The sequence below is a fragment of the Pholcus phalangioides genome, unplaced genomic scaffold, assembly GCF_987345545.1.
Source record: "Pholcus phalangioides strain wild (caught in Gottingen) unplaced genomic scaffold, Ppha-v1.0 ptg000008l_1, whole genome shotgun sequence".
NCBI classification, from domain to species: Eukaryota; Metazoa; Arthropoda; class Arachnida; order Araneae; family Pholcidae; genus Pholcus; species Pholcus phalangioides.
Window position 1 is genome coordinate 28,917,843 of NW_028301601.1, and position 19,324 is coordinate 28,937,166.

General features: G+C 33.1%; 1 protein-coding gene across 3 annotated transcripts in view; it reads left to right on the forward strand.

Annotated features, from left to right (window-relative positions):
- Nucleotides 1–276: 276 nt before the first annotated feature.
- Ziz (dedicator of cytokinesis protein Ziz) overlaps nucleotides 277–19,324 on the forward strand; it is an 87,871-nt gene continuing 68,823 nt past the window's right edge. For all 3 annotated transcript variants that reach the window (XM_089234503.1, XM_089234504.1, XM_089234505.1), the window contains exons 1-13: nucleotides 277–581; nucleotides 2,447–2,563; nucleotides 5,620–5,792; nucleotides 6,361–6,433; nucleotides 7,321–7,416; nucleotides 9,062–9,193; nucleotides 11,325–11,505; nucleotides 11,701–11,789; nucleotides 14,375–14,458; nucleotides 16,136–16,285; nucleotides 16,398–16,622; nucleotides 17,261–17,475; nucleotides 17,862–17,984. In XM_089234503.1, coding sequence (XP_089090629.1) covers nucleotides 483–581; nucleotides 2,447–2,563; nucleotides 5,620–5,792; nucleotides 6,361–6,433; nucleotides 7,321–7,416; nucleotides 9,062–9,193; nucleotides 11,325–11,505; nucleotides 11,701–11,789; nucleotides 14,375–14,458; nucleotides 16,136–16,285; nucleotides 16,398–16,622; nucleotides 17,261–17,475; nucleotides 17,862–17,984 — 1,757 coding nt within the window. In that variant the 5' untranslated portion in view covers nucleotides 277–482. The remainder of the gene's footprint in view (nucleotides 582–2,446; nucleotides 2,564–5,619; nucleotides 5,793–6,360; nucleotides 6,434–7,320; nucleotides 7,417–9,061; nucleotides 9,194–11,324; nucleotides 11,506–11,700; nucleotides 11,790–14,374; nucleotides 14,459–16,135; nucleotides 16,286–16,397; nucleotides 16,623–17,260; nucleotides 17,476–17,861; nucleotides 17,985–19,324) is intronic.

Genomic DNA, 19,324 nt, shown 5'->3' on the forward strand with positions numbered 1-19,324 from the left:
TGAATCCTAACTCATATTTTCATAAAGGGTGGTCGATGACGTAAGCATTATCCAAACCCCCTCCCCCCTTGTCATCAAAAGTCAGCAAATCGGAAACCCCCTCCACCCCCCATCGATGATGACGTAATACTTGAATGACCCCCCCCCCCCCCCTTCCTAGAGCAGAGCCGGTGATGAATGGTATGGTCTCGGCAAATTCAAAAGTGATTATTAGTTCAAAATGCTGTCGGTAGGTGTCACGAAATATGTGAGGAAATAAAACCAACGCACAAAGTAGCAGATCAAAGTCCGGTCAAGGACGTCCGTGTTTGTAATGGAAGTTTGAAAGCAGTGCTGATGTGCCAATTATGCTAAATAACATTTTTTTTTATTTTCCCCATATGTTATTACTTTGCGTCCGGGACTGACCTCAGTGTCTCATTGAACATAAAAAACTTTAGTGTTCATCAGTTTTTAATGAGTGTCAATCCCCAGTCGCCGCAATGAGTGAGAGGAAGTTCACCCGGGGCCTTCATAAGCCAGGCTCAGCTGCTCAAGTCCGAGAGACTGTCTCTCAAGCTGTCCGTGACAGTACAATAAGTGTAATTATGTTCCCTCTTAACTTTTATTTTACTGGTCGCTGATTTCATTCCGTTACAACAAGATGATTATTTACGGGGAGGGATATAGCCCAATGTGGTAAGTTCGGAGGGGCGTCAAATTTGAGGAATGAGTGGTAAAGAAAATTATTAGAACGGGGGGCAGAAGAGTGGTAAAAAGTTTTATGGTCCACAAGCGGTAAAACCATGTCTTCCTCTGCCTAGAGAGTGAGACGCTAGGCCAGTGAGTGACCTAAAGGGTTTGCAAGCACGTGATGGATCAAGAGATCAAAGAACCTGTCAGTGAGTGACCTAGAGCAGTGGTTCTCTACCTGGGGGGCCCATATGACCCCCTTGTGGTTTTGGGATATTCCAATGGTGCCGCGGGTAAAAAGCAGATGAAAGGGTGAGCCATGACAAGTGGTGAAGGAGGCCACAAAGAACTGTGAAGAAATGAAGCTTTCTATCGTGGAAGAAAATATTACAACGTTTTTCAGAATCCGAAAGCAGATGTCCATAAAATCAAGGCAATCTTAACCCACTTGGGCAGGGCCTGAAGGAATGAACGGCAGAACTTTGCCACTGGGCTTATCCCGTTGCTGAGATCTCTTCCAGCCCAGCTTCGTGGCAGAGTCTGGAACTCTTTATTTTGTGTCAAAAAAAAAAAAACATATAAAATTTTTACATTTCTTTGGACAATGGCCCGGGGCCTACATAATGAGATCTGGTACTATGATTTTTGAATGTAAATTTGTAAGCTGTTGCATCCAGCTAAGTATGGAGCCCCAGAAAATCACTACCCTGGACCCTTGATGTGACGGCCATGCATAAAACCCCCAACAAGAAGCATGTTCACTGAACTCCAGCCCAAGATAGGCATGGGTCCCAGGTGATACGTCGATTGTAGGTAGCTGAATCGTCCTATGTTTCATCCATACCTATTTTTCACGTTTAATTCAGTTCTTGGGAGGGTTGATCATCCCCCCCCCCCCTCCCTTCTGGATCAGTGCCTGGCCCAGGGTTCCAGAAATGGATCTTATTTAAAATTTTTGTTAATTTAGTTTCCACCGAATTTAATTTGGTAAGCTGAAAGAATCGCAATCTAGAATGGGGGGGGGGGGGTGGGGGCATGAGATTAAAATATTGCCTAAAGGGGGCTCACGAGTGGAAAAAGGTTGAGAAACACTGACCTAGAGAGTGAGGGACGAGGTCACTGACTGACCAAAAGTATAACTCAGATAATGTGTGAGTCTGGGAGTAATCTGGAAATTGAGCTCTGTAGTAAGCAACCAAAAAAGTGACCTAGAGAGATCTGAGTATTGTAGTGTCCTAGAGATCAAGGAACCAAGTCAGTGAGGGATCAAAATAGTGATTCAGAGAGTGACCAAATAGCGACAACATGGGAGTTAACCTAGAGCTCAAATGACCAGGACCATGCTGTATAATCCAGATAATATCCTAGTGATGGGATAATGACGCTTTGTAAAATGAAATGATGCTATTTCAAATATTACACAGTATATCTCACACCGTAAGCCATTTGAATTGCCTGCGTTACTAGCGACACTTAGAATGGGTGATTCTAGAAGCAAGAGAGAAGTTATGGCAACCCAGCATATTATGCTGGCATTGGGGATTTATAGTACCCTTGGCGATGTGGATTATACTGTATCTGTTCCAAAAAAACTTATTTAGAAATTTAAAATTAGAAAACTTATTAGAAATTTTTACACCAATCAAAATTTTGTTTTCAAATTTATATGTGACCTATCAGTGTATTAAATATTATATATATTATATGATATTGCTATATCAATAGCAATATCAGTATTGCTATTGAATTTCTCATATTTGTATTTGTTTTTTAGGGTAAATTGCACTTAGTAGAGCCTGTCGATTTTGAAACATTCTCTTTGAAGAATCGAACGATTTTACAGAATGATCCTTTAAGAGAAATTCTTCTTTTTCCTCAAGAGGATTTCATGGTAATTTTTGTTTGCCAGTCTAGTTTTGTTTGAATTGCAAAAATTTACATTTGTTTTTCCCCGTTTAGTCTTTTCTTTTTCCTCTAGTTTATTCAGTTCTCTCATTTCATAGAGTTTGATCTATGTGTTATAAAAAATGTATGAGCTGTGTTGACCAGCATAACAATCAGGGTTGGCAGGTTTTCAACGCTGGACACAGTTCTTGATGGTTTAAACTTGAATATATTGCTTTTCAATATAAAAATTTCCATTGAAAATAAACACATTGATTGCATGTAATGCTCAGTGACTATGTTATGTAAAGAATAAGTACAGGGTGATTATAATTGAACGTACTTTGAGTAGTTTTTCTCAAAAGCTGCTCATTCGAATGCAGCCAAATTTTTACGATATCTTAATGAGACCATGGGGTATGGTCCAATGAGAGAGATATGAAATTAAAAAAAAAACAAAAAATTTTGTCCATCAGGTATTTTCATTTTTCCCATGGACCATATACCAAGTTTCAATCGAATACCTCCTCCATAACAGGTGCTACATAGGTTGGAATAGCGTCATCAGTAGCCTATACTAACAGTGCTATACATTTTTTTTTGGTTTGAGCGGTGTAAGTATACTGAAATTACTCAGACCTATGTAGTGCCTGTTCTGGTAGATATATTTCATTGAAACTTGGTATATACGTTACATGTACCATGGGAAAATACAATAAAAAAAGCTCCACTTTTTCCCTTGTTGGTCAAAAACTGAACTATATTTTTTATTTCATAAATTTTTCTCCCATGGTCTCATTAAGATATCCTAAAAATTTGGTTGTATTTGGAGAAGTCATTTTTGAGGAAAAAACTACTCAGAGTACGGTAACTTTAATTATAATAACCCTGAACTTAATATGACTTTGAAATCATTTGCTACTCTTTACAGAATTATTTTGGACAATATATATGTTTTTTGTTATAAAATATACAATTTGAATAGAGCTCAACATAAAAGCTGAAGGAAAAACTATAGTATGATTTGATGTTCTTCAATTCTAGATGATTCTTTTACCTTTCAAAATCTCTATATGTGCATAGATATAAACATCTGCTGTACTCTTTTTATAACAGATAGGTGTTTAAAAAGTTCTTTTACAACATATCTGTTATTATTAAATTGCCTAGATACTGGTGCTTAAAGCAATACCCTTGTTGTGCAAACATTAAAATATATCTAACATATTAATTTGTAGGACTAAAATGTCCTTTAATTTGGCAGTGCTCATTGTAGCCCTACATGAAGCTTAAAACACTCCTGTAACCTATTCATAGTGCAAAAGTAATGGCTGAGTTTGACAGTGATGTGGTATATTTACTACTGTATACACCCATCCTCTGGGAACTCTTTGATATCTCTCTGAGATGGGAAGCCGGGTGTGTCCGGTCATTAAAGGTATATTTACTAACATTTATAATGCAATGGTTTCCCAGTTGAAGCTGTATATAAACGTGCTAAACAATGAATGCTTTGAGTATCAAGTCCTGCCAGCTCTGCTTCGATTTAAAATTCTCTTTAAAACTCTGAATTTATATGACCTGAGCTAAGAAACTTTTAGGTGAGAATAAATTAGTTTTATTTGCGTATTAACAGATTTTGTGTGCAAATTTTTAATATTAAATAAAATTTTGGGCAGATCAGATAATTTAAAATACTGAAATAGATATTTTATATGACATGAATGTCGCTCTCCACTTGTTAATACAAGATATACAGAAGACTGGATGTTGTGAAGATATTTATTATTTGAGATGTTAATTTTTTAAGGAAGGAAAAAACTCATCTCTGCCTCTACCGGGAGTCGAACCTGGGTCTCTCGATTGCCGGACGAGTGCTCTGACCACTAAGCTACAGAGGAGATAGAGGTTTTCCTTCGCTAGAGCGTATATATGCCGAACGGAACCGTGCAATGGATGGTGAAACCGATCAGCTAATAGCTCATGGACGACGAGCCACCAGAGGGCTATATATATGACATGAATGTCGCTCTCCACTTGTTAATACAAGATAATTATCTTGTATATATATAGATATATATATATGACTATGCTATATATATGACATGAATGTCGCTCTCCACTTGTTAATACAAGATAATTATCTTGTATATATATAGATTATCTTGTATTAACAAGTGGAGAGCGACATTCATGTCATATATATAGCCCTCTGGTGGCTCGTCGTCCATGAGCTATTAGCTGATCGGTTTCACCGTCCATTGCACGGTTCCGTTCGGCATATATACGCTCTAGCGAAGGAAAACCTCTATCTCCTCTGTAGCTTACTGGTCAGAGCACTCGTCCGGCAATCGAGAGACCCGGGTTCGACTCCCGGTAGAGGCAGAGATGAGTTTCTTCCTTCCTTAAAAAATTAACATCTCAAATAATAAATATCTTCACAACATCCAGTCTTCTGTATATCTTGTAGATATTTTATACTCAATAAATCACATAATTCAAAACATAAAAGACATTAATCTGTATAAAAATAAGTTTTTTTTTGTTATTTAACATATCTTTATCAGGTTACAAAAAATAAACTATTTGAGAATAAGTTTTTGATTGTTTTAATAGTGAGTTAGTTTCTAAGGTAAAACAACTTAACTTCTGATCTCCGTATAACGCATGTTTTGATTAAACAGCTTTATTTCGCTTAGTAAATTGAACACAGTTGATCAGTAGTGCAGATAAAATAGACCATAAAATTATATATTCTCTGTTCTACTACCTTTGTATGTCAAAAAGTTCAAAATTGTGAACTATAATTAATATTTTTAATTATTGTAATAAATTAGTGTTTTTTTGAACCCCTAAAAACATGAAACATTGTAATATGCAAAAAAGCAATTTTCTCATCACCTTATGAACCTATTGTGTTCAAAACATTTTCCAAAAGCATTCATTTAGGTTTTTGTCAGATTTTTTAAGATTTAAACCAGTTTTTGACATAAAAATCTCTACCCTCACAAAAAGGGTAAAAGGTTTACTTGTGTTTGAAATATGTTTGTTGTTCTCATTTAGAATGTTTCCATCCCTCGAGTACACCGAACAGTGGATTCTTCCGTGCCAACATTTGAAAACAATTCAATATCTTCTCTATTTTCCCGCATGTGTATCAAATCTTATACTGACAATTGGTGTATGGTTGACTACAAGTACAAAGTTTACTCTGGATCGTATCTACTGCTTCCGAAGTGAGTTTTTTAAAAAATACCTGGAGGTTATGGAGAATTTATTGAAGTAATAACATTATTACTGTCTATCTTAGTTTTATTTAAAGAAATAATTTTTTTCATTGAATAAATCAGGGTTTTCTGTCATCCTAGACAAATTAATATATTTTTATAGATTATTGTTCTGTTGTGGTGGACTGCAACAAAAAATTTTCTCATTCAGTTATAAGATTCACAAAAAAGAAAAAAAAGAGAAGAAGGAAAAGAAAAAAAAAAACAGTGCTTTTTATCGTGATTTTTTTCTGCCATTTACTCTTTGCTTCCTTTGAATGATATTCAACACTTTCCTATCACGCACATAATTCAATTTTATCTCTCACTTTTTATTTTATTATATTAAACTAAATTACATCACCTAGTGATAATCTCATTGGTAATTGCATATTTTCCTTTATAATAGTGAGAGGAAATAATCTGTAAATGAGCAAATTCATTTCATTATTTTCCAGAAACTTTATGTACATGATATTCTTTCCCCTTTGTTTTTTAATGTTACTTTGATAATGTTATCACATTTTTTTTAATAAAGGTTGCCAAAAACCAATGAATTAGAAGACTTAGTATATGAAGTCGATGCTGAAACAGAAAATGAAAAACTTTGTGTAAGGAAACATATTCTGGTTTATAGATTACCAAACTTTCTTTTAGGGTATATTGAAAGTCTGACATACAATGAGTACACAGCTTATGACAAGAGTATGGTAATAGCCCCATCTTCTGTTCCCTCGACTTACGTCATCACATATAGAATTGTCTCATACTATAGAAATGGGGTTTTTTTTTTCTTTCAAGAGAACGCATTTTGGCAAAGCTTAATGGCCACTGACATTATGTTCTTAGAAAGAAATGTTTCTCTGAAAGTGTTGCATTAAAAAATATGAATAGATAAGAAAAAGTAAAGGAAATCTGCTAATTTTTCTTCCTTTTCTTGAGGTTATCCAAGTGCAAAAAAGAATTACATACTCTGATATCAATAACCAAGCTGTTATATTAATGAAATGAGTAATTTTTCATTGCATTAAAAAGTTTTAGCATGATAATGTCATTTTTTTATGTTCTATGTTTTTTATACCAGAATATGGTATATTTTTTATACAGTCGATTCCTATTTTAACAAATAGCAAAAATCTTGTTTAACAAAAATTTTTCTAATCCCCCTGATAAGTTTATATAGGAACAATAGAAAAACATGGAATTTTCTATTTTAGCTAAGTTTTTTATAACAGGATTCGACTGTACCATGATATTTTTTATTCCAACCTTTCAGGAAAAAACCAAATAAACTTTAGATAATATGCAGTTTTCTGAAATCTGCGCCAACATATTCATATATTTTTTAAGTGTAATCTGCAGATTATAAGCAAGAAATTATGTTACTATACATAGAAATTGTTTTGGTGCATTGTAGAGGTGTACTCTAATCCTTGATCTTTATTTTTGCTGTTTTTTTTTTATCTTTTTTTAATTTTGTTTTATTATTCTTGGGAAGGCATCTAATTCTGTTCAGAGTGGAGTCATTAAAGAAGGCTTTATCCTCAAGGGTCCAGAATCTGGGAATGACAGCTTCATTAGTTTAGCAACGAAAGTAAATATTGCATTTGTTTCGTATGTGCTATTTATCTGTTTAAATTGAAAATATCACATAGTGTACTGTATAGAATCAACTGATGTTGAAAAACAATCATGAATGTTTACATTAGAAAATATCAAATATTTTAAATTTTTCTCTTAAAATAATGGCAAACTTTGATGTAACAACATTTTCAAAGGACTAAAAAACTGTGTTGTTACATCTGCTGTGATTGAAGTTTTCAAGATACTAGTTTATATATATAATTTATAATTATATGCTAGAACGTAAAGGTAATTTCTTTTCATTTAAATAAATTAGAAGTAATCAAAACACATTTGTCATTACCAATAGCTTATTAAAGATTTTCAAATATACCAATGGGGATTCGTAGCTTCTTGGAACTTTGCCAATGTTCCTATAACCAATGAGTAAAAAATTAATCTATTCATCATGAATTTTGTATACATTTTCATAGCTATCAATAGAAAAGACAGGAAGGTTTCTCATTAACCCTTTAACTGCAAGAGGAGAAATCACTAAATCCTCATGTAAAATGTTTTTTACCTGCAAATGTTTCTTTTTTTTATGAAGTAGGCTTTTTTTAGATTTTCCACAGCTGCAAAGTAAGGGGGATAGGAAAATGTTTTTCATTGAGAAATATTTACCAAACATCTGTGCTTTGCACATCATTAAACTAAAACGCATTTAAGAAAGTGAGATATCTTGTCAATGGTAATGAGAGAATGTTAATGTAGCAAGCTCAAATTTTAAGGGAAAAACCACAAAGTCTTTGAAAAAAATGTTTCATCAAAAGTCATTTCATTTGACGTCAATGTTCATCGACATCATTCTCTAAGGAAAATGTTTGGTATCATGCTTATTGTCATCATGTCCTAGTTATAACAACCAGGACTGTTACTACCAAAGTTTGACTGTAGTTTCAAAAGAAAATGTAGCCCACAGAAGTAATTAATTTTATAACTTAATAGCTATAATATCCGGCACTGCCTGGGTTTTCTTCAATTACTGAGAGGATTGAAAAAGTGACAAACCATTGCAAAGACATGAACTATCATGCATAATACTGGCAGCATTAAAGAAATGGCAAACCATTACAAATGCATATTCATGTCTGGAACACGTTGCTAGGGAGCCACAGTAACCAAAATAAATGCTCCGAAAGTGATTGTTGAAGCCCACAAACCATTGTTGCTTGACAGTTTTTCACTCACTTCGGGCATTTGCCCTGCTCTGACAAACTTTTAAAGTAACCTATCATTCAAGTCCGGTCCCATTTGGTATATATGCAAAATTTGTGGCGATGATAGAGCTAAAATTGTAGATTTGAATAAGGAACAGACACACAGGCAGAAAATCAATTTCATATATATAGATAAGCCCTTTATTACATGGAAATTGCAAATATGTGTAATTGGTGGATAATATCTACTATTCGTTATATATTTAACTCTAGAATACTAACTCTACATCTCAGTAACATAGTTGGTAATATAGGTAACATGCAGTTTTTATTTTAGTTAATATTTTAGGGTTAACTTCCAATTTATTAACAAATTAATGAAATTTGTATAACTTTCAATCCATTACATGCACACACATATATAAATATATATATATAACTTTTTTTGTATCTTAGTCTTTCAAAAGAAGATTTGTATGCCTTAGACAAGAAGTTGACGGTACATACATGTTGGAATTCCATAAAGATAACAGAAAAAATGAGTCCAAAGGAGCACTTTGTATGGATTTTTGCAGTAATGTGGCAAGAGTGAGTGGATATCTATTAGTGCAGTTCAGTTGATGCCAATCTGATAACTAAACCAAGAAAATAAAATCTGACATTGGAAGTTTTTTCTTTTAATTTTTTATTGGGGTGATATATAGTTTCTTAAAAAATTTAAATATGTTTTTGCTTCTGAACTATCAAACAAAGAATTGTAACCCTTTGTGTGGGTTATAGAATTTTTTCTTCCATTTATTCTGAATTTTCATCAATTCTGAAATTATTTCTTACATTCGAATTTTTCGATTCCCCCCCCCCCCCTAACAGAAGAAAAAAAAATCAAGGGCTAAGGAGGACTAATTATTTTCCCACTGGGACCAGCTAGGACAGCCCTGCTCCAAAACATTCTTATATGACATTTTCTTCTCGTACCATAATTCTCAATCAATATTGGATAAATTACGGAGGGAGTTAAAGCATTAGGGTGAATTTAATTAGCTTTCATAAAATTACAAAATATTTGCTGCCATAAATTAGCTGCTTGCTTTTAATTGGGAAATATTGAATTCAGTTAGCATCCATACTTTATCATCATGTTGCCTATCATATGAGTAATATATTATAGTATATTTGAATCTGCAATCTGTGCTTTAATCAACTTTTTCATCTTTACAGTTCAAATAACACCATTCCTTATTGGGCCAGATATCAATATTTTTTTGCTATATGATTCTATGCTCCACACCAAATCTGTCTGCTAAATTTTCAAATCGTAGATTCTCACCTAGTTATTTTTGCCTTATTTCTTTGTACAGAAGGAATTAAATTTATTGAGCAATTAATGATTGAAATCTTGTAAAACAGTATCATTGAATTTTTTTATTGATTTCTTAGCATTTTCCCCCTTATCAGAACACCATTAATACATGCACACATACAAAATACATAGGAAAGTCTCTTCATTCTGGAATAATTAGTGAACTATTAATCCTAGAAGTATACCTCCAATTGGAGAAATAATCCCAATAATATGTAGATCCCAGGCATGTCATTTATATTGCAAGGGTATTGCCATTCACCTCAAAAAATTGTTGAGAAAGCTGTTGCCCTGTTTCTCCTGAGCCTAACAAAAAAATTTGTTTCTAAATGCAATATTTGCTAACATATTTGAATTCAAAATTCATTAACCCTCTGACTGCTCAATTTGTGGACCGAAGTTGCTTCAAAAATTGTGTAATTTTTTTTCACTCAAAAAGTGAAGTTTGAGAGGTAATACCATGTGCCTTCAAATGCCGCAATTTAGTGGACAACTAACGACATCTGTTGGCCAAAACGTAAATGAATGTCTAATACTGTATATAATTTATTTCAGTGGTTAAACGAGTAAAAACGGGATGCGCTCCTCAATAAAGGAAGAAAAACACATGCCCGCGGAAATCACGGGATGAGCAGATTTTGCTACATTTGAGTTGCCCGTGGAAATCGCGGGATGAGCAGCCAGAGGGTTAAAAATGTGGGAAAGAACCACATAAACTAAGGATAAGCTTATTCTATGCTTCGTATGCTGGCGTTTCCCTCATTTTCAGTGGTTTTTTGAATTCAAATATCTAGGGAATATTGCCATTTAAAAACATGGATTTGTTTGTTTGGTTCAGGAGAGACAGGGCAACAACTTTCTAACTAGGTTATTTAGGACAGTGTGACCAAATAATAGGTTAATTTTTTTTATTTTAATAATTATACAAACCCTTGCAATATGAATGATGTATTCGAGGTCTCCACGTTATTTGGAACTTTTTTTTCCAATGGAAGTATGTTTCTAGGATGAACGGTAGGTGGGCTATTCCAAGATAAAAGGTTTTTCCTATGCACCCTGTATATAAGTGCGACAATTATTAGAATTTTTTTTATTATATAAATTGAAATCATTAACCAGCTGATGTTAAGCACTTGGAAAAAAATGTTTGTACCAGCATTGAATCATTTTTCAGGGTACATTGATTACATTTAGGATGAAAGTTTTCTCTACCATTTATTAAAAATTTTTCTCATCATGGTATGCTTTTGCATACCTCTGAAAAAAATATTTAATTATTTAGTTCGTAGTCACAAAGCTATGAACCATTATTTCAAATTGTTTTTATTTCACTTTTCACCTGTTTTTTATGTCATTTAGAACTCAAGGCGAGGCAAACTTGGTTTTGAAGTTAAAATGTCTGAAGGTCATAAAACATGTGTCTTAGCTGCTGAAAACGAGCAAGAGCTTCAGAGCTGGATAAATATATTATCCGATGTGGTCAGCTCATCAAAATCAGCTGGTGATAACCGTAAATCACTATTGTCATTGGATGAATCAAGTGAGTTTTTATAATCTTTTAGTTGATGCATATTGTATCAACAACTTTTTTTAATCAACAGTATTGGTTGATGTAAAGTGACGTTTTGACTCTTAAACTGTCCACTAACAAGTAATGAGCTTAGTGTCATTTTGATGTACCTATCAACTATTCGTTAAATACTTTCTTATATATATATATACACCATTGTTACAGGTGAAAGTGGAATTTCTACACTGTCTTCCTCTACTGGGTATAGTACATTGAAAGGACTTGAGCATAGTAAAAATCCAGAATTAGCAAAAGTGAGAATAATTCAGATTTTTTTCTGATTTTCTTTTTTAATGGGTTTTGAAATTTAATGTCAAATTTCCCTTTTGTAATTTCATAAATTTTCAGTGATATTTAATGAAGAAAACGAATGGCTATACAGACTAATATATGATGAGTAAGGTCTACAAAGCTCTACTATAAATATTACTGATGAGTAGAAAATCAGATATGATATTACAGTAAAAGCATGATAAGTTGCCACTCAAGTTTTCAGGAAATTGTGGTAGCTTAAGTGGAGGGATAATTTAGGCAAAGTGTTGTCAGTTTCAAGTGCAATACTGTAAAAATCATATAAATTTAAAATAACATTCATTAACATGCAAATTTAAATTGTAATAATAACAAATCTATAGATTACAAAGGAAAAAATAGAATTTTAACTGAGTTTTACAATGTTAACTTATTATAGTTAAATACACAGGTACGTCAATGCTTTATGTCAATTTTGCTCTAATTTTAGTTGATCAGAGTAACTGTTAGAATAGTTAATTTTTTCCCCAACGTATTAATTTTGCAACACATTTAATTTTAGTGCTTTAAATTTTTCAGCAATAGTTCATGGTACAAACATAAGATACATCTCAAATACAGGGCCTGATTTTGACTTGAAGGGGCGATGAGCAGGGCAAAGTTGAGATTATAAAGCCTCCTTGTTTTGAGGGAAAAATCTTTAGTTTGTCAACAAATATATTTTGCTCAAATTTGAATTCCCAAATTGGGGGCATTTGGTAAATACCCCACTTGCCCATTCCAAATCAGGTCCAGCTTGAATAGTTCCCTAATGCTTTAAGAACTTTTGTTGTTTTAATTAGGAAATGAACTACCTCAGTGTCACTTTCATCACTTGAGTAATTCCATTTGCATATACAAGGCTTTTATGGTTGCTTTTGAACATATGACAGTGCTGTCTACCCCTAGAAATCAACTGTTACGGGATAATCAAAATTGGCAATGAGTAAATGAGGGCTTAATAACATTGTTGTCTATGAAGAAAAATGATGACTTAAACAGTGTGATGAATTACTGAGGTTTTACTGCATATTATGACATGTATCGTCAACTGAAGTGACTTTGCCTGATTTTGAAATTGAAAAGGAAAATTTTCATTCTACTCATTGATGAAAAGTCAGAAACAATTTTTTTATGTTTGGTTTATGATTTGTCGATATGATATATGTAGTTGTTATTTTAATGGATCACTCCTTTTTTATGAAAAAATAAAAACATGGTAGGCAAACTCACCTGGCATAATGGGGCCACTTTGCCCACCACCTCATTTGTACACATAACAAGGCTGTGAGTGGACTTGAAGTAATGTACCCCCCTGCCCCCCCCCCCCCCCAGAGGTGTCAAGAAAACCATAATGACAGTCAACAATGATGCAAATCAATGAAAATTTTATTTTTTTCACATTTATGTTTAAAAATTTAAGGCACAATGCCTTAATTGAAAAACAATTTGTAACTCTCTTAAACCATTCAAATAAAAAAAAAAACAGAAAAAACTAAAGTAATTTAAAATTGTTAATTGCAAAAATATCTAGAGGAGTCATCGTTGAACTGGAAGGCATTTGTCAGAAATTTTACTATCACAAAATCAGTAATTTCAAAATTTTGTGGTTATGAATGAATATTATGTTGACCCAAGATCTCATCTTCATCACATTCAATGGTGTAAGGGTTCAGGGAGTCATGCAAAGAAATGCCATCTCCCTCTTGGCTGCTCAGATCTTCATCTTCTTGTCTCTTCCTTGATAACTTCAAAAAAAATTTAGTACTCTGATGAAAAAAATGACAGAAAAATCGGCAAAGTGATCCCAAATTTTCTATGGAACCTGAGGTAACATTGCCCACCAAAATAAAAACCTTCAGGTAAGGTGCAAAACCAAAGCTCTCCAATTGTTTGAAAACCTCCATTACATCTAATAATAATAACTAGTGTGACTCTTCTCGTTATCAAAGAGGCTGCACAAATGAAAGTTTGTGGTCCTCAAAATGTTTCCTTGATATTGAATCTTGTCCAAAAAACAGCTGATCGGCAGTATAACTTATTAGGAAGCGTCTCCAAACCTCAGGTCGTCTCATCTACATGTAAAAAGAATGCCTTAGTGACTGCAGTGCCACAAAATGATCAACTAAGTAAGTTTTGCGCTGCTAAAATTTTTTTTTTACAAAATTGGGTAACATCACCTCAGTTGATGGCATCAAGAAAACAGCAAGGTCAGTGTCCACCTTAATTTTATGAAAGGTATTCAGCTGTCTGGCAGACTGATTAATGCACTTACTTTTAGTTTTAAATGTGTTAGGGAATCAAATCCTTATGAAAGGCTTGGAAGCACAACCATTCAAAATTAACTTTAAACTGCATGTTACTCTGGTGTATACAAAATAACAGTGCTGAGGCAAAATAATCAATGATTATGTATTCTAGATTGTATCCTGAGCTGTAATTTCTTTTTCTTTCTGACATCAATTCGGTTTTTTTTAATGATACTATTTCTAAAAAAAACAATTGATTTGATCCATTCATAATTTATATTTTTGTCTTTTTTTTCCAGTATGCTAGAGAAAGTGATTATTCGATTGCTCAAGCTCGTAAAGAAAACAGACAAAATCTCTTTGCGATTTATCCAGACATGCAAGTAAGGAAGGAAAAGGCTGCTCACATGTGTTATCTAGTTTTTGTAAACAAAAATCATGTTTATGAGTAAAAATTGTATAAACTCAGTTTTGCTTTTCTGTTATTTTTCATTAAGTACAGTGGATCCTGCTTCTAACATTTTCAAAAAACCGTCGAGAAAAAACATTGTAATTGTGAAAATGCTTTAAACAGAAATTTCTATAAGTATTAATAAAAGGTGTGAGACCATGAAAAAGTCATACTAAGTAGGGAAAACATTGCAAACAGAATTCACTGTAGTTACAGTCATTGTCAGTCAATATTATCTTGGTTAAGAAATCACTTTTCTTTGCACCTTCTGGTATGTGAGGTTTAAAATGCCAAATGAACTTAGATTGCTTTCCCATCTGCTTTGTTAATCCCTTTAATTATGAAGTTGGTAGGCCTATTGATTCAAAATATATAGCTTTGAAGTTGACAATGTTTTCAGAAACAGTTTTGTAAACTTAATAAGTAAAGATTACCATATTCCTCTGCATTAATGGATTCTGGGTAATTATTGAATATCCTGACACAATTAAATTTGTTTATTTGAAAATTGTCTATTCCCTGAACCTTAGGATCCCTTCTATTTTATGAATTACATTCAGATCTAGATTTGTCAGGTTTTGTTTCCACGAAGCCTGATTTATTAAAAATGTTGGTTAGTGTTAGCACATTTTTTGGGGTACAGTATTTAGCCTTTAAATATGTAGCTTTGCATATAACTATATTGAAGGACCCTGTGCAAACGTTTTGAACTCTTTCTTTACTGTTGCCAGTTTTAAGATAAAAATTCAGAATTGAGGCCATACTTTTTCCATTTTATATTTTGAATTTGCTGGTAGACGTTCTAATTAATGATAATAACTGTTTGTTTGTTGCAGAGCATGTGTGACTATGGTTTCGCTAATTCATTGAAAAAGTTTTGTTTGGAATTTTTCTTTAACCTTGATGTTTGCAACCATATTTTTTCTTACTGTAGTTTAATCACAAAGAAGGTAGTTATATACTTTTAAAGTAAATATTACTTCAATACTATTATTTTACGTGAGATTTTTGAGGCTTTGCATGTCTTCAATAAGGCCCTCCTAAGGTACAATTTGAAATAGATTTTTGTAAATGATTTTTCCAGCTTCCACTACATGTGCCTTGACTATAAAAAAAACTTATCAGCTAAAAAAAAACAAAAAAAAAACATGCATTTGAGGTCTAATACGTAAAGTATTTAATAAGCATAAAGACTCTAAGCACTTATACTGTTTGCTAATAGTGTCAAAGATTAGATTAAGTGCTTCTGAAGCTGGGATTAAATTATAAAAGTTTTAGAAAAGTTTTTTGTAAAACTTGAAAAATGCAACCAATAATCTTATTGGTTACATTCAAGTAAATGCAACCAATAGTCTACTTATTAGTTGTTTTTTCAAGTTTTGTAAAAGATCTTTTATTAAACTTTTATATCCCAGCCTTACATTTGTAAATGGAATTTCAATATCTTTACCATGTATAGGATGTTTTTTGTTTTTTTCAACCAATGTGGTTTATTTGGTTAAAAAGACCTAGTTATATTTCTTTATAACATAACATTTGTGTGCAGGATTTACATGCTGTATGTGTACATAATTATGTAAGTACAAAATTCTCTTTATCATTCAAACAGGTAACTCCTCCATCTTACATGACTATCAACATTCAAAGAGAAGTGAAACCATTGAAAGAAGAGTTTGGGAAACGATTGTTTGTGAAATGTGAAGAAGTTAAATTTCGTTTACAAGCGCCATTAGAACATGAGAAAGGAGCATTATGTCAGGTACAAAAAAACAAAACAATAGTGTCATGAGAACAATAATGTTTATCTAGAATTCTAAATAAACTCAATATTCTCTTATTTGCCTCTTTTTCCCTTCCTTCGTAAATACTAGGTGGAGCCATACATCACCTTTTTATCAATTTTCGATGCACAAAAGGGTTGTAAAGTTAGTGAAGAGTTCCGGTTCGATGTTAACCATCCATACATTCGAAATATGCTTCCATGGAGATCAAAGAAAAACAGTCTATCGAATTCAAATTGTTCAGGTGTTTCAACAGAATCTGGCTCTATTCATATAAAAAATATTGGTGAAGAGTGGATGTTGTTTCCAAAACAAGTGGGTGTGAATGATCATGCAAATTACTATAACTTAAATGCGTTACCTATTCTTTTATTCATCATATAAGTAAATGTGTGAACTTATAACATATACGCATGTAAAAAGATATTAATTATAACAAACAGCTGAGGTACCACTTTTGTATGGTTAATAAATGGAATAGCTTACCCCCGGGGTAGTAAATTCTAACACAATTGACATGTTTAAAAAGAAATATGATAAGTATGTTGTGAGTAAATCGAGAAGATATCCATTTTTAGATAAGACAACCATAAATATTTTTTATGTGAGCATTGTATTATATTTTATACAAATACAACGTCACAACGCCCAACGAGGTGGCTGAGAAAAAGATGCCCATAAAAAACATATTATTCACATTAGTGCATATATAATTGTTGCAGTGCATATATTGTTTACAGTTTTTGTAATTGCATTTTTAACTAAGTTGCTGTAATTTAGAAATATATGACATCCATATTTGTTATTGGCATCTTTTTCTCAGCCACCTCGGGCATTTTGCCTTGTGTGCTATCCTGTGTGTAAAACATTCGTCATTTTACAATCATTTGCAAATTACTCGTTATAAGCCATGCCTGATATGTCAGACATTTACTGTATTTTTTCCTCTATAGGCCATCTTCACTGTGAACCAGCCCAGTTCAGAGTTATTCTTTGTTTTGAGAATCGAGAAAGTGCTGCAGGGGAGCATTTCACAAGCATCAGAGCCATATTTACGGCAGCATTCAACAAGTTATAATGGACGCTTGGGAATGAAGGTCCAGAAATCAGTGAGAGCTTTTTGCCAACATCTGGGGCATTACAGGATGCCATTTGCTTGGGCTGCTCGGTAACTATTAATTAAATTTTTGATCATTACAGGTAACAATCTTGCATACATTAATTTGTATAGAACATATTTTATGTTATCAAGGTCTTGGAATCATAAGGAAGTTTTCTTCCTTTCAAAAGCAAATAGCCCAGAATCAGTAATTCAGTTATTATGTTGATGCTTATGGATTTTGCTTTTTTGAATTTGACAGAATTCGTATCCATTTTATGATATTCATAATTTATTTTCTGAAATAAAGTGTCATGGTGCTCATTACAAAACATATAATGTATTATAAAATGATTCATCTCACAAATAATTGATTCATGTGTAACTTAATTTTTTTTTACTGTGTGCTTTAGTCTCTTTTATTAGCTAATAAATAATATAACATACTTATGCAGGCCTATATTTAAGCCAATATCTGGAGAGCTTGATTATTCATTGGATTTCGGACCAATTTACAGACAAGAAAATTCAAAACTTTCTGACGATGATATGATTCGATATCTCCAAGATTTCCGAAAGTGAGTGTTAAATTTTTTTTTTTCATCTTTCTTTTTTGTAGCTTTCTAACCTTTGAATGAACTGTTTTTCCCCCCTATCAATTGTATCAGATAAATAAATATACAGTCGGCGTATTCGCAGTGGTTACATTCCGGGGGTGACCGCGAATAATCGAAATAAAACCATTGCCGATGTTTTCTGAAAGAACATTGTGATTTTTCTGTTTGTCGTGTCTTTTTCTTCATATCATCAAGTATGTTGAAGTATGTTGACAAGGCTTCCTCTACTAATTTTTCTACATGTGAAGAACGTAATATACAGGGATCTATGTTATGAAAATAATCTATTGCTGATTTGAGCTCGAGAAGCCCTTCTGCTATGTTACTTGTGAACTTGTCTTCTACTTCTGTATCTTGATCTTCTACTTCTGTATCTTGATCTTCTACTTCTGTATCTTGATCTTCTACTTCTGTATCTTGATCTTCTACTTCTGTATCCTGATCTTCTAGTTCTGTATCTTGATCTTCTTCATCTGGTACCGCTTCAGTTTCAGGACCAGTCAGCTGCATTAATTCCTCCTCTACCAATCCAGTATTAAAATAACTTTAAATAGCATGTATTCACTAACAAGGTACCTCCTGACTTCTGGAACGAAACACCGTTTAAACCAATCCAGGAAAAAAGTTTTCATATTCCAAGCCCTTTTTATTGTTCATCCAAAATACTGGGAGCTTTGGCTTATCCTTCCCCTCAATTCTCATGGATTTGTAGATTTGAAATAGATGGTGGGCTTTACCATGTACCCATACGCATTTGTGCAAAACGACATAGTAGGTATATCTTTACTTGCCTTAAAAAACCAGGAGCTTGCTTTTCTTTTCAACATTTTCTTCCAAAATAGTGTAGTTTCGACAGCGTTAAACACTTGCTGAGGTGCATAACCCTTCTCTTCAATAATTTTCTACAAAGTCTTTGGAAACTTTCTAGCTGCCTCCTATTCAGCAGAGGCTTTATCACCAGTGATTTTTACATTGCGTAATCCAAATCGTTTCTTAAACCTATGAAACCAACCAACCTTTACTTGTATAAAATTCTGATGAAATAGATGTTTCACCAGCCCTTTTCTTTTTTGGAAGGGTAAAATTTTTTCGCCTTTTGTGTTATAATATTACAATCAATTGGAATGCCTTTTTGTACCCACAAAAACAGCATTTTCTGTACGAAAAACGCATGGATCCCGTAGGTGCTGCAAAGTTTTGACTGCCACAGGTGCAGCTACAGCCAGGGCTGAACAAATTTTAGATTCCTTTTTCTTGGTATATCTTACAGTAGATTTGTTGATTTCCTAATGTCGGACCAC